We start from the raw sequence: 18,874 nt of genomic DNA, 5'->3' as shown, positions 1-18,874 counted from the left end.
ATATTAGCACAGCGTGATCTGAAACCTCATTTATTCAGTCTTCATGTTTCTCCCACAGTTCCAGGCAAAAATGCAGCACATTAACAAAAGACTCAGTTTAATTAAAATGATATTTACAGCACATTCCTGACAACAGTGAGTTATCTCTTCATTTAGAGATGATTCACTTTATTACATTTCCTCAAAAAGAAAAGATACAGCGGATGTGCTTGGGTCTCTTGGATCTTCTGAAAAACTTCCCCTATTGCACCAGATCTGAACATGGAGTCAGTTTTTAGGTTCATTACAAAAATCACATCCAAGTAAGCCAACTATAAACAAGACTTATTTTAATTGCTTTGAAAACACCCTAAAGTTATCTATTAAAAAGGTTATGCATAAAATACAAAGCTTGAAAAAGAAATAAAATGCCAAGGCTTTAAATACATATAGGGTACTGTAAATGCTTTCAGACGCGTGTCCACTCATGTTTTATAACACCATCAAACAGGAAGTGGACTCCAAGTGAGCTGTGTAAATGCAGCCACTTTAAAATCAGTTCTGCAGGTTCCAAATGTATGAGTGAATAGGAAAAATGCTGCTGTCAGAAGCTCAGGTATATTCAGTGTTAAAAACAGAACCAGAGATGCTTTAGCATCCGGCAGTTATATTGTTTCTGCTGCAGTGCTCCAAACAGATTGAACTGATGTGTAGCCAATCATTGCTCACCACAGCGTGTCCGTGTGTGTGTTCTGTGATCTTGATTTCATAAAGTCAAAGGGAGAATAATCCAAAATAGTCACCACAGCTGCTAGCTAAAGCCCAGCCCTAATCTGGCAACCTGGAACTTGGGACCGGGTAAGAAACTATACAGAGCCGGTTCTTTTAACCAGGTGGGTTTGCTCTCCTCACAGCCACCTGCCTGTCTGTGGCAGTGGTTCACTCATTCCAAGAAGTAAAACAATCTCAGCAGGTCAGAATGACTGGACATGCAGAGAAAAAGTGTGTAAATCAAGTTCTAATGAAGATCACATCTCCTGATAAGATCGAGTGTCTCAACTGAGCAAACAATCGGGGCAGTTTTAAACAGGTCGTAGTCACCTGTGTCTGCAAAGGAGATCAGCTAACCTGATGTTCTTCATGAATTAACAGATGGACTAAACTGTACATTTAGCTTCCCATCCAGGACGCTGCATCCCAGAATGCACTTCTCTTTCAGCACAAATGTTGAACACTGAGGTTAAATTAAAATATGAATAGACGGGAATTCCACCGTCGATCCTTGGAGAAAAATGGTTAGAATTTTTGAAATAAAAGCGTCAAAACCGTCCCACCTGAAGCCAGAAACCGAGTCCGAATGAAGAAACGTTCACATTGAGGTTTGGAGTCGACTCAAAGAGCCTCCTCACTCGGACACTTTAGCTGCTTCGAAGTTGACAGCCAGCTTCCTGTGCCTTCTCTTGGAGGCGGAGCCAGGGGTGCTTCCTCTTGATGGCACGTTTTGTTTCGGAGGTGTGTGTTGGGACGTCATCGCTGCCGCGGTGGTTGGCGCGGCGGTCACCTGGTCGGGACTTGAGATTTTGGGGTTGCAGTCGTTTTGGAGTGTCTGCTCGACTTTAGGGGAACACTGAAGGTTTTGTTCTTTGTCCGACTGGCGCTTGGCTGCAGTGTGGGCAGCGTTGTAGAACTCTTGAGTCCCATGGTTTTTCTTGGCGGAGACTAGCTTCTTAGTGACCTGTCAGCCAGAAAAACACACCCATAAAACCACTATCAAAGTAAAGGCAAGGCATTAAAAAGATTCCAACCCTGAGACACAATAGTTTATTTACTTATTTAAAAGGTTTCAGAAACTAAACCTGCTGCACCACAGGGCTGTCATTCACCTGTAAAGGAGTAAACTGGTTGTGAGAGCCGATGGGTGGTCCTGCTGGAGCCTGGGGGCGGGGGTTACCTGGGAAGGCCCCTGCTGCACTGTAGAACTGCGGATTATGGGGGTTGGGTGGAGGCAACATACCCCACAAGGCTGAGGAGGGGTATCCTTGAGGGGGCAGGAGCAGACCACCTGGAAGACAGCGTTGTGATCAGACATGACTTCTGAACTCAAATGGATCTAATCTGAGTCTCATTCACTCAGATTCTCATTATTACTGTTTTGTATTCATTTATACATTATCGTCAAGAGTAAGTACAGAATTTTAATACAAAATGATTGGACCTTGAGAGAAATTACTATAATATAGTAATATGTGTTATACGTTCAAATGAAAATTGGATTAATTGTGTGCTCGCTGGACGAGCTGTTGGGGATATGGCCTAGGGGTCAGAGGTCTCTCTCATAGTGGGTGAGATTTTAACATCCTGCTGAGATATCACCAACACATAATCTGCATAATCTGGCTTCTTAAATGAGTGCTTTGCTTATATTATGCACCCAAATGATCTTATTAAACTTACTTTGCTCTACACAACAGTGCTGAAGACCTCAGAATTTGATTTGCCAGGAATTGCTGCTTTTAATTGATGTTTGCATGGCAAGTAAAATCTGGAATAATCGTTGGATTAACTGACTTTGTTATTATGTTGTCAACTCTGTGTTTGTATTCATGACGGCTTCTCTTGATTGGAGATGTGACAATGGAATGGAATTGAATTTACATCAACACCCATTAACTGGGAACTATCAGATAATTGTAACAAACTCATCTGATGCACTTAAGAAATGTGATAATTAAAACCACGGTTTACAGATTTCTCTCAATTTGTCGTATTTCTTGCAGGCTTAACAATCAAATCTTTAGCAACAAACACCAAACTGTGGTAGACCCACGGACCTTGATGGTTGAAGATGGGGAGCATGCCTCGTATAGATGGCTGGGGTATGTGACCCATTCCAGGATACATTGGAGGGGGCAGGGGGAAGCCTGTTCCTACCGAGCTCTAAACAAAGGGAAAGAAACAGACAGACTTTGGTGGCGCATCTGAAAACTAATTCAAGATATTTTAGTACATGTCCATCAGAACCAGATTTGTGGTTTTGAAGAATAGCCTTTTTAAACAAAAACATGCTGAATGGCTGATTTCAGTGAAAAGCATTTCTGTGGGAGATATGCACGAACACTTTTTCACACTCTAGTGTGTGTGTATGTGTTAGTATGTGCGTGTACCAGTCTTTGAAGAGCAATGAAGGCAGCGTTTTCCTTTGCGTCATTTTCTGACTGGCACTGTGGGCCGTGAACCATTAATCCGTTGGACAACTTCACCTGACAGATGATGAGACCCTGTGAAAACATCAGGATATTTGTTTGGATGACAACTACCAGAAAATATCAATAAAAATGCTGATTTTATGTAGTCTACAGTCCATTTCCTTTCTACATGGTGCAGTTAGAGTAGATCTTCTTACCTGTTGGTTGCTGATGTAGTTGAACTCTGGTGGTGCCATTCCTAACGCTACACAGATGTGCACCAGATCTGAAACCTTACTGGTCAGCACAGCATGAGGCAGCGATGTCGGAGGGTCACTCTGGGGGGCGTTCATATTTGCTGCTGAGAAAGAGGAAGGAACAAATCCATACGGCCAATGCTTAAAATCCCTTTCTTGTTGGGTAAATCTAAACCGGGGGAGTATTAATCAGTTTAATACCCAGCTTCTTGGCCGACTGCTTCTTGTTCTGCTGCCTCTCGCTGCTGTGAGCTGCCACCTGGGAGGAGGAACATTCTTTTCCAGCACCATCAATCTTCAGCATCTCCTTCAGAACCAGGGTCCCCTTCTACCACACAAATATCAAGTATGCAAATTTTATTTTTGCTGGATGCTGGAGCAGGACAGCGATATCAAGCAGAATGCAGTCCATTATCTTCCTCACCAGTTCCTGTTGACGTAAACTTACCATGGCAAAAGATTGAGGAGACAACGGGCCATCTAACTGGGTGGTGGGTGGAGGAGCAGGAGGGAGTGGGGTCTGCTGATTATCTTTGGAGATCTTCAGACTCGCAATCAGCTCTTCAAATTCAATCTTAGCCTGAATATGCAAAGCGGCACATGTTGACACCGATATTTAAAAAACAAAAACAAAACATAAAGCTTGAATTTTCTGTTTTTCTAGTGTCCATTGCAGTTTGAACGTGCAAATAATGCAGCTAAAAGGAAAATAAAAACACAGATAGGAAGGATGTGACCAATGTAGGACATGTTAGTCTTAAAGTACGATTTAAAATAAACCTAATGGAAGGACATTTTGGGTTAGTGAGGCCATTTTGTCCCCACGCCATTAAAAGACCATCTGAGAGAGCAAATGTCCAATACATTTTAATGTGATTGAATGTTGCAACAAAGAGATACGTCATGTGTGTTTGTGCACCTTGTTAGGTGTGTTCTCTGACGGCTGAACGGAATTGGCATCATCAGTCTTCTTCAAGAGTCTGATGACACCAGTGGAGGCCTGCAAATATCACAGAAAAATGTTTCAAGTCCACTTTCATTTACAGATAAATAATTCAAAGACACGTGCACCAAAGGACCTTTCACAGCGCACACACACCTTTAGCTGAAAAATGTAATAAATTGTGTGATGTGAATCTGTCATAGCTACCGGTACTAATTTCCTGTTAGTAAATCCACCATATTTTAATCTATTTATTAAAAAGTGTGGATTTAACAACATTGCTGCACAGAACCATAATACTACTTTTTATTTGATTGTTTTTCCTAATCTATAAAATAACGCACAAGTGAAATCTGTCCATCAACATGTGCAGATGTAATAGATGTGTGTAATCATTATGCTGATCTGTGCAGGTGTTTACTCACAGTTTTGTTTGAGTTCTGGTTCCCACATGATTGGAAATGTTTGTCCTGCAACACACAGACACACAGACACACACACATAGTTTAGTTAGATGTTTTAGCTGCATTGCAGAGTTGATAATATTGTATTACTGGATAGGATGCTTTTTGACCTTCATACATTTAGAACAGCACATTTGTGCTGCAGGTATAAGTGTTAGAGGAGGTACAGTACATTCTTCTGCTGTTAAAGACTTCATCAATTCGCACCTTGTAGTACAAACCTTATACAGTGCAAGCTAAAGACTAACTAATATAATAATAATAATAATAATAATTACAATGCTTCACAATCAAGGATCGGTAGCTTATTTTTTATTTAAATATTTATTCTAGAGAGAGTGATTTAATGACTTTTTTGTGATTTAGGATCAAAGCATAATTAAGAATTTAGGAGAAGAAATAAAATTACACAGGAACTTGTTCTCAGTCTCCTAGTATTGATATAGCTGCGCGATAAGGATTTAGAGATGAACAGCGCCATGACAAAATACATTTGCAACTCACATTGTTGTGCCAATGAGTGGGGGGGGTGTGAGGAGGCCCCGAGTTCTGCAGAGTCTGCCACACATCACTGTACATTTCCTTATTCTGAAAATGAAAAGACAGATCAACAGTAGAAGGAGTCACATTTTTGTATGTTAGAAGTGTGTAAATGAGAGAATTCTAAACAACTGTAACTACATTCTTACCTTGCCCTGTTGTTTCTGCATCAGACCATTAGAGGGGGAGTTCCTGCTGCCCTGGGAGCCGGCCTTCAACGCACCATGCTTGTTATGCTGCTGAGGAACAGAGCAGCGGTGTGACTCTACAACTCATCTAAGAATTTTTGACCATTTTTGACTGTTTGTCCCTCACCTGTGTGGGGATAAAAGGTGACCGTGGGGAGTGGTTCAGGCCCCCCAGCTGCCGTTGTGAGTGGAAACTACCGGCTGGGGTGGACTGAGGTTTGACAATGGCAGTGAGCCTGTGTGAGGAGTGATCTGCTCTGGATCCATGGGAGATATTAATAAGAGCACAGGGAGGGAGGCGATAGCCACGACAGGACGCACTCCTGAAGAATAAAGGAGCAGTGAGGGAAAAAAAACCAAATCTACTACTACAATTTCCTTTGCTCATGCTCATTTTTTTTACCTGATGTTGAGACCTCCAGCAAATTCTTCATCAAAAAGCACTTCATACAGAACTTCTGCCTCACGCTCCGCTGAGAACAAGAAATACATAAACACGGTCAAATGACCAAGCCACTTAACTGAAATAAGCATCTTAATGTTTATTTTAAGATGGTGATATGCTTCATATCCCTATAAATGTGTCTCACACCAGATAAAGTAATTTTAATGAAAGCATGATGATATTTGAGGAATTACTGCATTAGGTCATCAGGAATATTTTTAGAAAATACTGGGAAGAGCAGTGCAAATACTGCATCATAATTAGCTGCACAATAACTGCATGTGCACTGATGCCTTCACTGTAAAATCCATTACTTTTAATTCAGTGATGCAAAATTACTGTTACCATCAACTATTTAACCATCATATAAACATAACATGTGGCTGAAGACAAGCTGTTGGTATGTTACTGAATGGTCAGAAAACACTGTGGCTCACCTCCTTTAATGCCAATGATTGTTCCCTTGAGGCCCAGTGGGACAGTAAAACTTTCTCTGACATTGACAACTCTGTCAAACAGACGATACTCTGCATCCAGGTCAGGAACCACACCTTGCTGCTGCTCTAATGGCTGCAGACAAACAAACATTTATAAATGTGCATGGGCTATAGACCTAGTGGGTCAAAAAGGACCATTAAAGACAAAAGGTACTCACTCTGAAAAGGAGATGAGGCTTCACCGTCACACGCACTTTCTTGGAGCTCTTCTTTACCTACATGAAATGAGACAGTGGTTTGAGAATTGAGGGACGATCCCCGATGAAATATGGCACTGAAGTGTAATGTTTGTATGCCGGTCACCTTGGCCTTCTCCACTGCCTCCCCGATCCTCTCCACAATGGCAGCGTCTAACACTTGCAGTTCACAGGACGTTCTGGTAACGGAGCTCACTGGGTGACTCTTCAACCATGAAGTGATCTCAGCGACCTTCTCTGCTCTATATGTTTAGCATTGAAAATAAGTCGACACTCAAATGGGGTTCAGTAAAATGGACATCTATGTGTGTGTATATTTTACCCATTTTGGTCGAGTTCAGGCCAGATATCATCTTCATAAAAAATATCATCATGAGTGTTCTTGGACACAGAGTGAAATACTTCAGAGAACCTATAAAAGCAGTAAATCTCTTTAAATAGAAATTAAAAAACAAACAGATGAACGTAAACCAATATAGTGAGACATTATTTCTACCTGTCCAAGTATTCAGCGAGCAATTCCTCTACAGCAGCAGAGTAGAGCCACTCCTTCTCAGTTCTCTTGGTGTAACCAGGAACCTCCTCATTCTTCTTGTTGAACTTCAGATTCAGGCCAATGTTAGTTCTATGCTCCCCACAGGGACTACAAACAATGAAGATGACATTAGTCTGGAGGGGAAGCTCAGATGGAGTAAAGTTTGTCATGATAGTTGGTCATGATATCATCTCAGCAATTGTGTGAACCATTGCAAGCTGAACACCCACTTCTTTTTAGAGCCTCTGCCAATTAAGATGCATCCTGAGAAGCGAGAAACGAGGTTGCTGCTGATGCCAAGACGGGATGCCAGAACATATCCAGGACTGTATCTCACACAATACTTCTACAAGAGACACAGACAGAAAGATTTAACTATGTGAGCTGAACATGGCGGATGAACCAAATAAAGGGTTGACATACAGAAACAAACAACTCTCACATTCCCACCAAAGGTACTTGGTGCCAGTTAGTGCCAAGGTAAACTCCACATAGAAAAGCCCCTGGAGAACCTTTTTACTGTGAGATCACAGCACTAACTACAGCACAGTCCATTTTCCTATTAAATGCCATTCAAATTAATTTAAAATGTTACTCAAAATGTGACTTTTTAATGTGTACGCTTTTATGAAGAGTCCCTTTATTTTCAGGCTTGATGTACAGTATTTGGACAAAACAAAGTAATTGCAACCAGAGACTTTACAGTAGACACGACAAAAAAATTCAGTCAAAGGCTACTTTAATTCTGGAGTCCACACACATCATCGACTGAACTGCACTGTCAGCGGAACGAAACTGCCACTGTTCAAATACTTCTGCATTTCAGTCTATAACTTTAACCGACCCGTTTACTCCCTGTGTGCATGTTTTCTTACGTGTTGATTCTGGATGAGCATCTCCAGCTGTGGTTCCTGTGGTATGCTGAAAACCACACGCACTCGACCTTCTTTGATGACATCACTAGAATCCTGCACCTGTGAAACACACATTCAGTAGATATTTCAAAAAGCCAAATACGACACTGAAAAATCCCTCCTCAACCTCACTCAAAATAAAATACTGTAATCCTTTTGGACACACATACAGCATGGGGTCAGTGCACTCTGTAGGGGACTGGCTAGAGAAGCAGAGGGCTCTCAGTTCAAGCGGGCATAATTTGGAAGGTGCGCTGCTAGCAGGAGAAGCTGCCAGGACACCTTCAAAACACCGCTGTAGTGCCCTTGATCAAGGTACCAAACCACTAAACGCTCGCATAGGGCCCTGCGACTGGTTCCGGGAATGTACCCTGCCCTCCCAGAGAACCCACAAGGGAAAACAGCAATCAAGAAAACAATAAATGAAGTGCGTGTGCAAAGTATTCAGTCCCTGTAAAAAAAATGTAATCGTTCTAATGGTGAACCCCAATGTGAATTTTTTTTTTCATAATTTTAACATGTTTTTATCATTGTTCCCCCTCATTAGTCTACGCTCAGTACTTTAGGAGGTCAGTCCAAACACAGAATAAGAAGTTTTCATAAATTGATAGAAAAAAAACTGAAATATAACACGGATATTAGTATTTAGACTCTTTGTTGTCACAGTCATGTCGATCATTCAGGTTCTGTCATTTATTTTCTTTAAGGTGGTTCTGAATCTTAATCAAACTCAATCAATCTTGATTTAATGGACTGGATCAGATTTCTTTATGGCAAACACAGGTCTAAATAAGGTCTGACAGCTCATAATGCATAACTTTGGATCAAATCAGTTTCTACAGCACTTATTTCAGACTTTTGTATGAACTCATGACCCTCTGATAGAAGGTAGTGACATACCTCACCCATGGCACCATAGTAGGGGTTCCCCACCATGAAGACAGTGGTTGTTGGAGGGAAGAGCTCATCTAAACTCTTGTAGCAGGGCAAAGATGAGTAAATGGCTTTAATGTCCTGAGAAGATAAAGAAAGTATGCCTTAAGAATTAATCAATATACCGTGACTATAAAAAAGGATATGAATATTCTTGTTAAAATGCTCAAAAATGATTAACTTAGCAAAAAATTTCAATTAAGTCCAGTTTCCTATTTTGCTGCAGTAATCATAGAAAATATGCCTACGCAGCAATCTTTTTAAATTCTTTCTTGAAGTCATTAGTCAGCTTCAGAGACAACCAACATTGCGCTAATATGCGCTCAACTTTTATGCACTCTCTCCACCTTTTAAGGAGCACTTCAAAGTTAGACAATGCCATTATGGTAGTCTGAGCTGGAATTTGCTGCTTCTTTAACCAGTTTAGAAGTTTGAGTAAGTTCTATTTATTTGTTTCTGTTTTGTGAGTTAGCAGGTACCTTAACCACAGTCTGGTAGGCAAAAGGGAGGACCTGCTTGGCCCATTGTTTCTCTATTTCCACAATGCCATTGGCTTTGGGAACATATTTCCTTCCCGTTAGTAACTGGCCATATAAAAGCACTGCTGTCTCGTTGACAACAATGCCTTTCCTCTTCAAGAAACTGCAAAAATAAAAAATAAAACAAGTAATTAGCAATAAAAAGCAGCTCAAGTATTTAGGTACTGATTTTTCTCCTTACTGTTCAGTGATTCCTTGGACGTCCTTTACCCAGTCCTTCTGCTCCTTGTCTGACAGGCAGGTAACTTTGGTGGGAGGAGGAGTAGAAGCTCTATTGTACATTCTCTGGAGACCAGGTGGTTCGTCCAGACAAAACCTGACAATATGAAAAAAGACTTAAAAACTACCAGAAGTTGCTGGATGCTAAACAAAGGTGTGTTATAGTGTTTTACATTTTATTGGGCATGTCTCTCTACCTATACCTATGAACACTATTTCACAAAAAACACTATACAACAAAAAATCCACATAGTATGTGATGTCCTATAGTGTTTTCTTACCTGACTTCTCCATCAGATACTGCAACAATGCGAGCTTCCTCCAGATGTGGCCAGTTGACAAACACCGATGTACCCAAAACCTGTGCAGTAACATCATCACAAACCTAAGGACAGGACAAGGGTAAAGAGACAACAGGGAGATGAATGCCATATAAGTCTAACACAGGACGTGACCGGCATTCTAGCTCAATACATATGCAATTCTATAAATATCTAACAGACTTTTTAGTTCGCACATTTACTGCGACAAAAACAACATTTCTTAATGTTTGTGGGGGTGACTTTACAAACAGTATCCACACAACAGCAGTCCAAAGCTCACCGTCTCCTCTTCATTACTGGGAAGAATGTCCAGTATGGTGTTCTCACCACGGCTGCTCTGTTGAAACACAACCACTCCAATCTTCTTCCTGTAAAACTAAAAGGCACCAAGACATTGAATAGCAGTGATTTGTTTTTGCCACCCTATTTTAACATGTACTGCCTGCAAAAACCACCCAAGCACATTATTAAAGTGCATGTACATGATGTACAACTGCATGATGCTGATACACAATGCACCAGCTTCAACACAATTATGTCTCCATTAAGTTAACATTTAATAGGGCAACAAAACTTCAGTTGAAGCAGCTCTTATAAATGACCAGTTGTGTTTGATTCAAAATAAGATTGCTCCAAAGCATCTTAAAATTTTATTATTTAAATTTATGCTTAATATAAAAACCATCAACATTTAATCTTTTTTTTTTTTTAATTCTGAACTTCCTTTTTTTAAATTTCAATGATTTTTTTCTTAATGCTAATATCAGGGGAGTTTCTGTAGATTTTTCCATCAAGTAAGACAAATAAGCAAATCCAAGACACATCTTTTCACCTGACGTTGTGTAGCAGCACGTGTAGGGCTGCACATATAATGAACAAAATAATCACAACTGCAATTACATCCATACCATAATTCACCTTGTGTTTTATGTGTTGTAGCGTGGGGAAACCACAGAAATACAGAGCTGAGCGGTCAATGGCTCTTCTGACATGGTTCATTGGAACTTGCCAGGCATCCATAGGAATGTGCTCTTTCCTGAAAATTTAATCAGTGTTAATCCACCAGCAAGAAACTTCAGAGTCCCAGTTACTTAAATTGGTATAATTGGTAAACTGTTTTATGTGTTGTGCATACTTACTTGACATGGCAGCGTATGATGTCAGGGAATAATTGAGGTAGAGTAGAGGAGTATTTAAAGTCTGCCTCTGGGTCATAGGAATACACTGCACACTCTGTGTGACAATTCCTGCTCCTCTCCTGTTTAGTCAGCTGGTGATTCCAGGGCTCCATTGCTGCTAGTAAGCACCTCTGAGACACAAATAAAGTGGTTTACACTGATTTTGTGCCTTTAAGATTCAGTTTTAAAGCCGCTACATCTCCATTTCAACTACACAAGCATTTACAACACCTCTTCTAGTATTTTATATATATATCACTCATCTTTGCATTTCAGTTACAAACATGACTGTAAATGTTTTAAATGAAATTGTGCATTTGTGTATACCTCATCTATGAAGGGAATAAGGACCACAGCCTCCCATTCTTGCTGCTTGCCATTGAGATCAGTCTTGAAGTCATGTGGGTAGTATTCAATGATGGGTGAATTTTCACTGTTCATCAGGTGCTAAAACATCAAAAACACACATTCACATTCATTGTTGCAACAACAAAGTTGAAACAGTGATATACATACTGGTGTTGTGCATGTTCACAAGTAACACATATATATGAGAGCTGCTTTACCCTGTAAGCCTCAGGCAGCAGCTCCATGCTTGCAGCAGGCAAGACTGCCAGGAGCTGCTGGAATGGCATAAATGGCTTCCCAAGGTCAAAGGTCAGCTTTAGCTCTGCTACATTCTTGATGTCTGATAAGAACGGGGCATAGTGGTAGGGGTAGTACCTGAGGAGACATGCACTTCAGATTAAAAATTAAAGAACAAAACAAGCTCAAAAGAGAAGTTGTTTTTTTCTTTTAACCATCCAAAGGTTTTACATCTATTTCATTATCTACAAGTCCCACCATTAAAATGATTTTCCCATCAAAACAATGTTTGCTGCAAAAACCACTGAATAACCTGAAGGTCGGTGAAATGAGAACAATATAAAAGAGATGAAGACCTCACCAGCTCCAAGACTGAACTCCATGATAATAGTAATGCAGGATCCACTGGATTCCTTCAACATAACATTTGGCTTGCATAGCCAGGAAGTCACTGCCAAAATAAACAAAAAATAAGTAAAACCATTTATTAGCAGCAAATGCTGTTTTTTAACATAACTTTATTAAAGTACCGGTACATGTTATACTTCATCACACTATCCAGGCTTTCTATTATTCAGCCAAGATTTTACTTTAAAAAGTAACAATGTGGCATAAATAAGAGAATTAATCCAATATGTATACTGCACAGACAGCCATCAGGATATAAGACCTCCTGCTTTGGTTTGTCACCTCCAAAGACTCTCCGGTCAGGTAAAACATTCACTACAGCCGAGTGTGTATTAGCTAAGTCTGAGCCTGCTCATCGATTAACATTTTTAATCTGTGTTTGATATGCAAAGATGCTCCCTTCACCATCAGGTAAATTCTACCTGAAACAACTGAAGTCGAACCTTTCCTCTTTCAGAAATTTTGTTGAAGAAAGTTTCTCCAAATATGCAGTCAGTGTGAAAGTGCTGAATGTTAATATACTCACTCAGATACGACATCCACTCCCATCTTGGTCATGTAGTAGGTGCGCTTATACTGTCTGAACTCGGTTTCAAATAAGTCATCATCCTCTTCCTCATCATCCCCTGCTGGCTTTTCAGAAGCCGTCAGACACCGAGTAGAGTCCTTCCGACAAATGTTAGATTACAGTTTATGTCTCACAGGACTGAACGTGTTTATTAAAATGAGACTGACAGAAGTGCAGACCTCCATGACTGTGGCTTGGATGGCAGCTTCCTTCTCTGCTGCTAATCCAGCCGCTTCATTCAGATACTTGTTACCAACTTTACTCTCAAACCACTTCAGGTCAACAAAGACCTCACTAAAATGTTCCCTGTCAAACTGGAAGAGAGAAGGATTTGTCAAGGAAAATGCAGAATAAGACTGTTCTTAAGATCTACTGTTTAAAAAGTATTTAATTTATTCAGCAGTCACTGTAGATGCTTTACTGTCACACTAAATATCTGAATCCATCAGTGAACAGATCTTAGACAGAGATCTGGATATTAGCCATCATATTTAGGAAGTGTCTTCTCACCTCAGAAAGTTTCTCCATGTATTTCTCAAAGTTCTTCAGGTTCAGATTACCATTTTCATTTAAATAACCTGAAATCAAAAGAACAAAAACAGTCAAATCTGTTACTTTCTGCTCATGGATGTCATTAAGTGAGTTATGTACATCCCAAAAGACAAAAACATGTCAGTAAAATGTTTCAATAAAGTGGGGAAATCACAGGGAAAAAACTCAAAATATGCAAACAGACAACAGTCACAGATGTTTGAGGGGTCTCAGGCCCCGACAGGGAGAGGTTTCCTTAAGAAACAGCAGGCTCACAACACAGCAGCTACCTGACGGCACGCCGAGAGTTGAGTTATGTGTTCAATTGTCATAATGAGAGCGGACACGGCGGCTGCAGTTTGTCCGTTATTTAGGCTGGTGTTGTAATGGCACAATCTTGATATGTCTACGGCCTTGATATGTCTGACTCATTTACCTGCTGGAGATGTTTCATCCAGTATGAGGTTGTGTAGGTGTTACCAAAATCATGTTAACTTTAGAAGAATTAATTAAAAACCAAGTAAATGGGGTTCGTGTTAATCATGATTCAGTGTCAGAGGGGGATTTTGTATAGGTATATATTTATTAGGACGGAAGTGAAAAGATTTCAGATTCCACTTGGCAGGGTCAATGTAAACCATGAATGTAAAAACTTTTCAACCATTAGCAACAGCCAGACTACAAGTTGTGAATGCAACTGACTGATACATGTCTGTGTAGTGTTTCATATAACGTTATACGTTTCCCTTTGTTCTGTTTTGATGTTGCACGAGTGCACGTCTCACCCCCCAGACTGGGCAGAACACTGATGTATGTCTTGTATAACAACGGCAAGGCATCATGGCTGATGTGGAGATGAGGAAGGTGAGGGATAAAATCATTTCCTACAAGGAAGCCCATTAGAATCCAGTCATCGATGATCCTCTCAAAGTCATAATTCGAGCCGAGGTGGTTCTTAAAAACAAAATTAAGCATAACTACAGATGCACCACAGACAATATGCTGCAGATAAATAATGGCATTCTGCAAATGATCATCTAATGAATACATTTAAATATTACTCATTGTAATACAACACTAATTTACAAATCCATTTTTCCCACTTTACTTTCTGCAGGAAACAGGACATTACCATAAATTTGCAGGTAGAAAAATTTTGTAGTAATAAATATACAATTGTATAATCTTATTTCCATGACTTAGCTGGGATTTTGCATAATAATAGAGTAAACAATTTCGAGTGTCCTCACCCTGAGCACAGAGAACTCATAGTCAATGTATTCCCTCATCAGAGACAAGTGAAGCAAGTGAAATGTTGTCTCCTCTGGAGCCGTTATCCTTGAACCAATCAAACAAAGAAAAAATAAATCCAGCAGGGTTAACAGAAATGAATAGAGGCCACTAAAAGCTATTATTATTGCTATTACTGTTAACAATATCATAGTCACTGTTACCTCTTCTGGGACTTTTTTCCTCCAAAACGGACCTCTTCTCTGAGCAGGGAGAAATTTGGCTCATGGCTTGTTAAACCCAACATTATCTACAGACAAAGACAATAAAGACGTATCTGACAGACATCCAGCACGCTCATTTGTTTATGCCCATGGATCAGACATCCTACCAGGTCAGCATCTAGACCATAAAGGCAGTGCCGGGTGTTGGGGTCATGATCTGGCTTGATGTTCTCAGAGCGAATGAACTCCATAATCTTATGCTCTCCTTCACCTGGAGTCTGCAGATAAAAGCAGACATTGATTAGTGCCGTTACTACCGACACCAGCTTCGACATCAGCTTAACAACAGCTGTTAACGCACCTCATGACCAGAGAGGTAAACCCTGACGTTCTGCCACAGCTTGTCTGTGGAGACTTTGTTGTGGACAAAATATTCCAGCTGCTCCTGGAGTCTTGCCATGAAGTCAGTTCCTACAAAATGAGTGTACAAAAGGATGAATGCTCATGTGTGTACAGGAATTTATTCATTCAGCGAATCATTCTTCAATATCTCATCAATAGTTTTAAAGATTGCAGAACATTATCATGTAGTTACAATTTAGACAAACAATATACTGAGTATATTTAGCATTCTGCTATAACTGTGTTGATTACTATTGACAAAGCTTTCACTTTATGCAAGATTAAACAGTTTTATTACCAGGTGTGATACAGTTGGAGTCAAAGCGAGCCTCTGTAGGGAGAACTTCTCCTTTATCGAGAGCTTTTTTGATTTTCTCCTCTGCTTCTTTGGCAGACCTAAACACATACACTCATTCTTTTTATTATCAGGCTTGTCACTTTGGCACCACAACCCTCGCACAACACAGAATCAGGATTCATGGAAGCTATGAATGCAGTTGTAAACAACTTTTAAATAACAACAAATCAGAAGAAACTATGAGGAAACCCAGCTCATGTGCATTAGCTTATGTAATCAGGAAGGGAAAATAGATGAACACAGCTACATATTGGGGTTCTATATGTGGTTTTTCAATGCACAGTCAACAGTTGGGGGATATCATGCACCAGATATGTGGCAACTGTCATTAAGTATAAAGAAGGAGGCTGTGTCTCAACCCAGGACCGAAACACTAATAATACACAACTTATCACCTACAGGCCGTTGGTGTTTTAACTACCGGTACATTGATATTTAAATGTCATAATAGCATTATGTATAGAATATATTTTATGCATTTATAGCACCTATCACTCTGTGAAGCCTAGGATTAGCTCTGCAGCTACACAAACACTGACAAGAAAGTCCAGTCCTACCTGAATCTCCGGCCTCTCTGTTGGTTCATCTTTGCCCTGGGTGCCACCCCATCCACTGCCATGAAAAAGACCTTGCATGGCTTAATGATTCTAAAGAGAACCTCCACATAGTGGAAGATGTCAGCAAAAATCTTCTCCTCCGAGATGCGAAAATGGACATCCTCATCATTTGGATGGGAACACTGATGAATGATCCCATTCATGTCCAGATAGAGATTGTCAAACTCTGGTATCTGTAGAAAAACAAAACAAAACAGTGTGAAATTTCTATAAAAGTATGATTACTTCTTATATTGACAAACCATTGTAACGCTCACAAAAAGTGACGTAACGTCCAGCTGATGAAACAGCTGCGAAAGCTTTGAAATATATTCTCCCTGATAGAGAATGGGTCACCAACTTCGATAATAGTACCACTGGATCACCAAAATCACTTTAAAATAACGTCTGAGTTTTCTTGGCGGTCACTTACGGGCTGAACACACACATATAGCCTTCAGAAAAGTTAAACGGTCCGGCAAGTTAGCAACGAGCGAGAACGTTACAAAATAAAGGACAAGTTAATGGAGCACCTAGCAATATCGTTGGTTTAACAAACAGCTAAACCCTACATTATCTATATGATCTGGGCATAAAGGAGGCGTCTGGGGAAAGGAAACCGATGTTAAATAAGTCAAATACAAGTTCGTCTGACCAAGCTAACCAACTACAAGCTAAGCTAATGCTACGGTAATCAGGAACTGTTTCTATTTTCCTACCTGATGTTCCTTGACAATTTCACTGAGACAAGGGTAACGCTCTGATATCCATCGGTAAAATTTCGGTACTCCCATTGTCGCCACGTAAATTTTCAACCTCTGGACGTTTGAATTTGCTGAGATTCCTGAAAACAAGAGACTAGAAATATGTGTAACATGAGAAGCCGGTTGAATCCGAGCTGTCTTGGCTCTGGCTGAATTCTGTTAATGCTTACGAAAGGTTTCCTTTCGAATCTCATTTAGCTCAGAATACACCAACCAAAAGGAAAGAGGCAACCAAGCCCCACGATGCACCGCGGCGCTAGGATTTACGAATCTAAACGATTCTATCCGAAAATGGCCGATTGAGGGCAAAAGTGGTCTCGTTCGACTTATGAACAAATCACATGGGCTATATTAATCAAATATCATATACAAAGTGATGATATATACGAAATTAGTGACATACTTCTACTGTCATTAGTTTACTTAAGGTAAAGGTTTATTTTGATGCTACAATCAATTATTTTGCTGTTCAACGAGATATATGGAAACAACATTACCTGGTGGGCAACGTTGAATTCCACCATTATTTGATAAATCTTACTGTACCTTATTATATATTTCTTTATTATTGTTGTTGTTATTCTACATCCGCCAAGTTACGTGATTATTTTACTGTTGGCAACATATCCTGAAAAAATATGGACGGTTTTTAATTGTTAATTTTTTAGAAAAATTGTAAAGGATTCTTAGTAACTCGACCCACTTGGAGCTCTGCTGTGCTCTGAGTTTCCCCCTACTGCACTCATCATCATTGGACCTTTCAACCTTTACGTCACTGGCTGCTGATTCCGGGCCCTGTGGTCCATCACTTAAAACCGTCCGCCGCTGCATATTTTCTCTCATTTCAGACTAGGTTCCCTTGAAGTTACATAGACAGCAATTTGTATCAATTACGTTGTAAAGCAAAATAAAACGCTGTGAGTCACACCAAAAAGTAATACTCCAATTACTCAGAATACCTGCAACGAGTTTGAATGCCACTGTGTGTTGGTCTTTGATGTTAATATATAATAACAACAACAACAATAATAATAAATACGGATAACAACAATGCGACATCCCACCATGATTAGAATAATTTTCAATGTATTAAAATAGTACTATAGTACATACAGTATATAGTATAACAGAGTCGACTATTTTATGGAAGGCCATAGGACATTGTTCATTGAAAATCTCCAAAATTCATTCATCTATTCCTCGGCCCATTATGAACATTTTCTAAAGATCTGTAAAATCTGTTCATAACTTTTAGTTATTTCATTCACAATCAGACAGATTAAAACAGACTGTCACATTACCTCATTGGCAGAGATCTTTAAAAAAAATAAAATACATCGATTATCAGAATTGTGAACAGGTGATATATCTGTCCTGTAAAACCCTTGGTATTAAGTGTACACTCTCTCCAATGACAAACATTACACTGCAGCAAAAGTTACGATCACCCATGTCTGTAATGTTTATTTATTTATTTTTTAGAGCTCAAACATGTTAAGAAAATTAACATGATTAAATGAATTGTATATGTACATTAAAATATATTTAGTACAAAGATCAGCTTGGCAACTTATTTTGGAAAAAAATTGTTTAGATTTACAAATACAAAAACACCCACTCTGCTGAATTCTCGAAAAATTAAAACCCAATACTTTTTCATAGATTACAAGGTTTACTCCCACAATGTACCGTAGTTCTACTGGAGATGCAATGTAGCTTAATTTACATTGGCTCAATACTGTCAGAAAAATGCTGCTGCTCCTCCTCAGAAGGATTCTGAGGTTATGTAAAATAATCCAGTTTGATGTAACGGTACAGCTGCTTTTATTTTATTTTATTTTTTTTAAAATTGGATGAAACTGATGACAGCAA

At 39.6% G+C, this 18,874-nt stretch overlaps 1 protein-coding gene across 5 annotated transcripts; it reads right to left on the bottom strand.

The window, feature by feature from the left end:
- Positions 1–80: 80 nt before the first annotated feature.
- xrn1 (5'-3' exoribonuclease 1) lies at positions 81–17,723 on the bottom strand. 5 transcript variants are annotated; one of them, XM_029830518.1, is made up of 42 exons: positions 17,706–17,723; positions 16,958–17,096; positions 16,200–16,432; positions 15,583–15,680; positions 15,244–15,353; positions 15,050–15,160; positions 14,883–14,968; positions 14,679–14,766; positions 14,214–14,382; positions 13,408–13,475; positions 13,077–13,211; positions 12,856–12,995; positions 12,283–12,372; positions 11,903–12,059; positions 11,664–11,783; positions 11,298–11,467; positions 11,077–11,194; positions 10,439–10,534; positions 10,117–10,220; positions 9,798–9,932; positions 9,557–9,719; positions 9,045–9,158; positions 8,106–8,204; positions 7,461–7,576; positions 7,192–7,338; positions 7,018–7,107; positions 6,802–6,937; positions 6,657–6,713; positions 6,439–6,571; positions 5,960–6,029; positions 5,684–5,879; positions 5,518–5,607; positions 5,333–5,416; positions 4,790–4,834; positions 4,341–4,421; positions 3,870–4,001; positions 3,623–3,749; positions 3,383–3,525; positions 3,144–3,257; positions 2,811–2,916; positions 1,863–2,041; positions 81–1,714 (listed from the first exon to the last, which is right to left on the bottom strand). In XM_029830518.1, the coding sequence occupies exons 2-42, from the start codon at positions 17,030–17,032 to the stop codon at positions 1,385–1,387; spliced, it is 5,055 nt and encodes a 1,684-aa protein (XP_029686378.1). In that variant the 5' UTR covers positions 17,033–17,096; positions 17,706–17,723; the 3' UTR covers positions 81–1,384. The 5 variants fall into 5 exon arrangements, with proteins under 5 accessions (XP_029686378.1, XP_029686377.1, XP_029686376.1 ...); XM_029830517.1 differs by lacking the exon at positions 17,706–17,723 and adding an exon at positions 17,549–17,566; XM_029830516.1 differs by lacking the exon at positions 17,706–17,723 and adding an exon at positions 17,173–17,286.
- Between the last annotated feature and the right edge of the window lie 1,151 nt (positions 17,724–18,874).

The sequence above is a fragment of the Takifugu rubripes genome, chromosome 22, assembly GCF_901000725.2.
Source record: "Takifugu rubripes chromosome 22, fTakRub1.2, whole genome shotgun sequence".
Taxonomy (NCBI): domain Eukaryota; kingdom Metazoa; phylum Chordata; class Actinopteri; order Tetraodontiformes; family Tetraodontidae; genus Takifugu; species Takifugu rubripes.
Note: the sequence above shows the minus strand (reverse complement) of the source record. Positions and strands in the feature narration are given on the sequence as shown.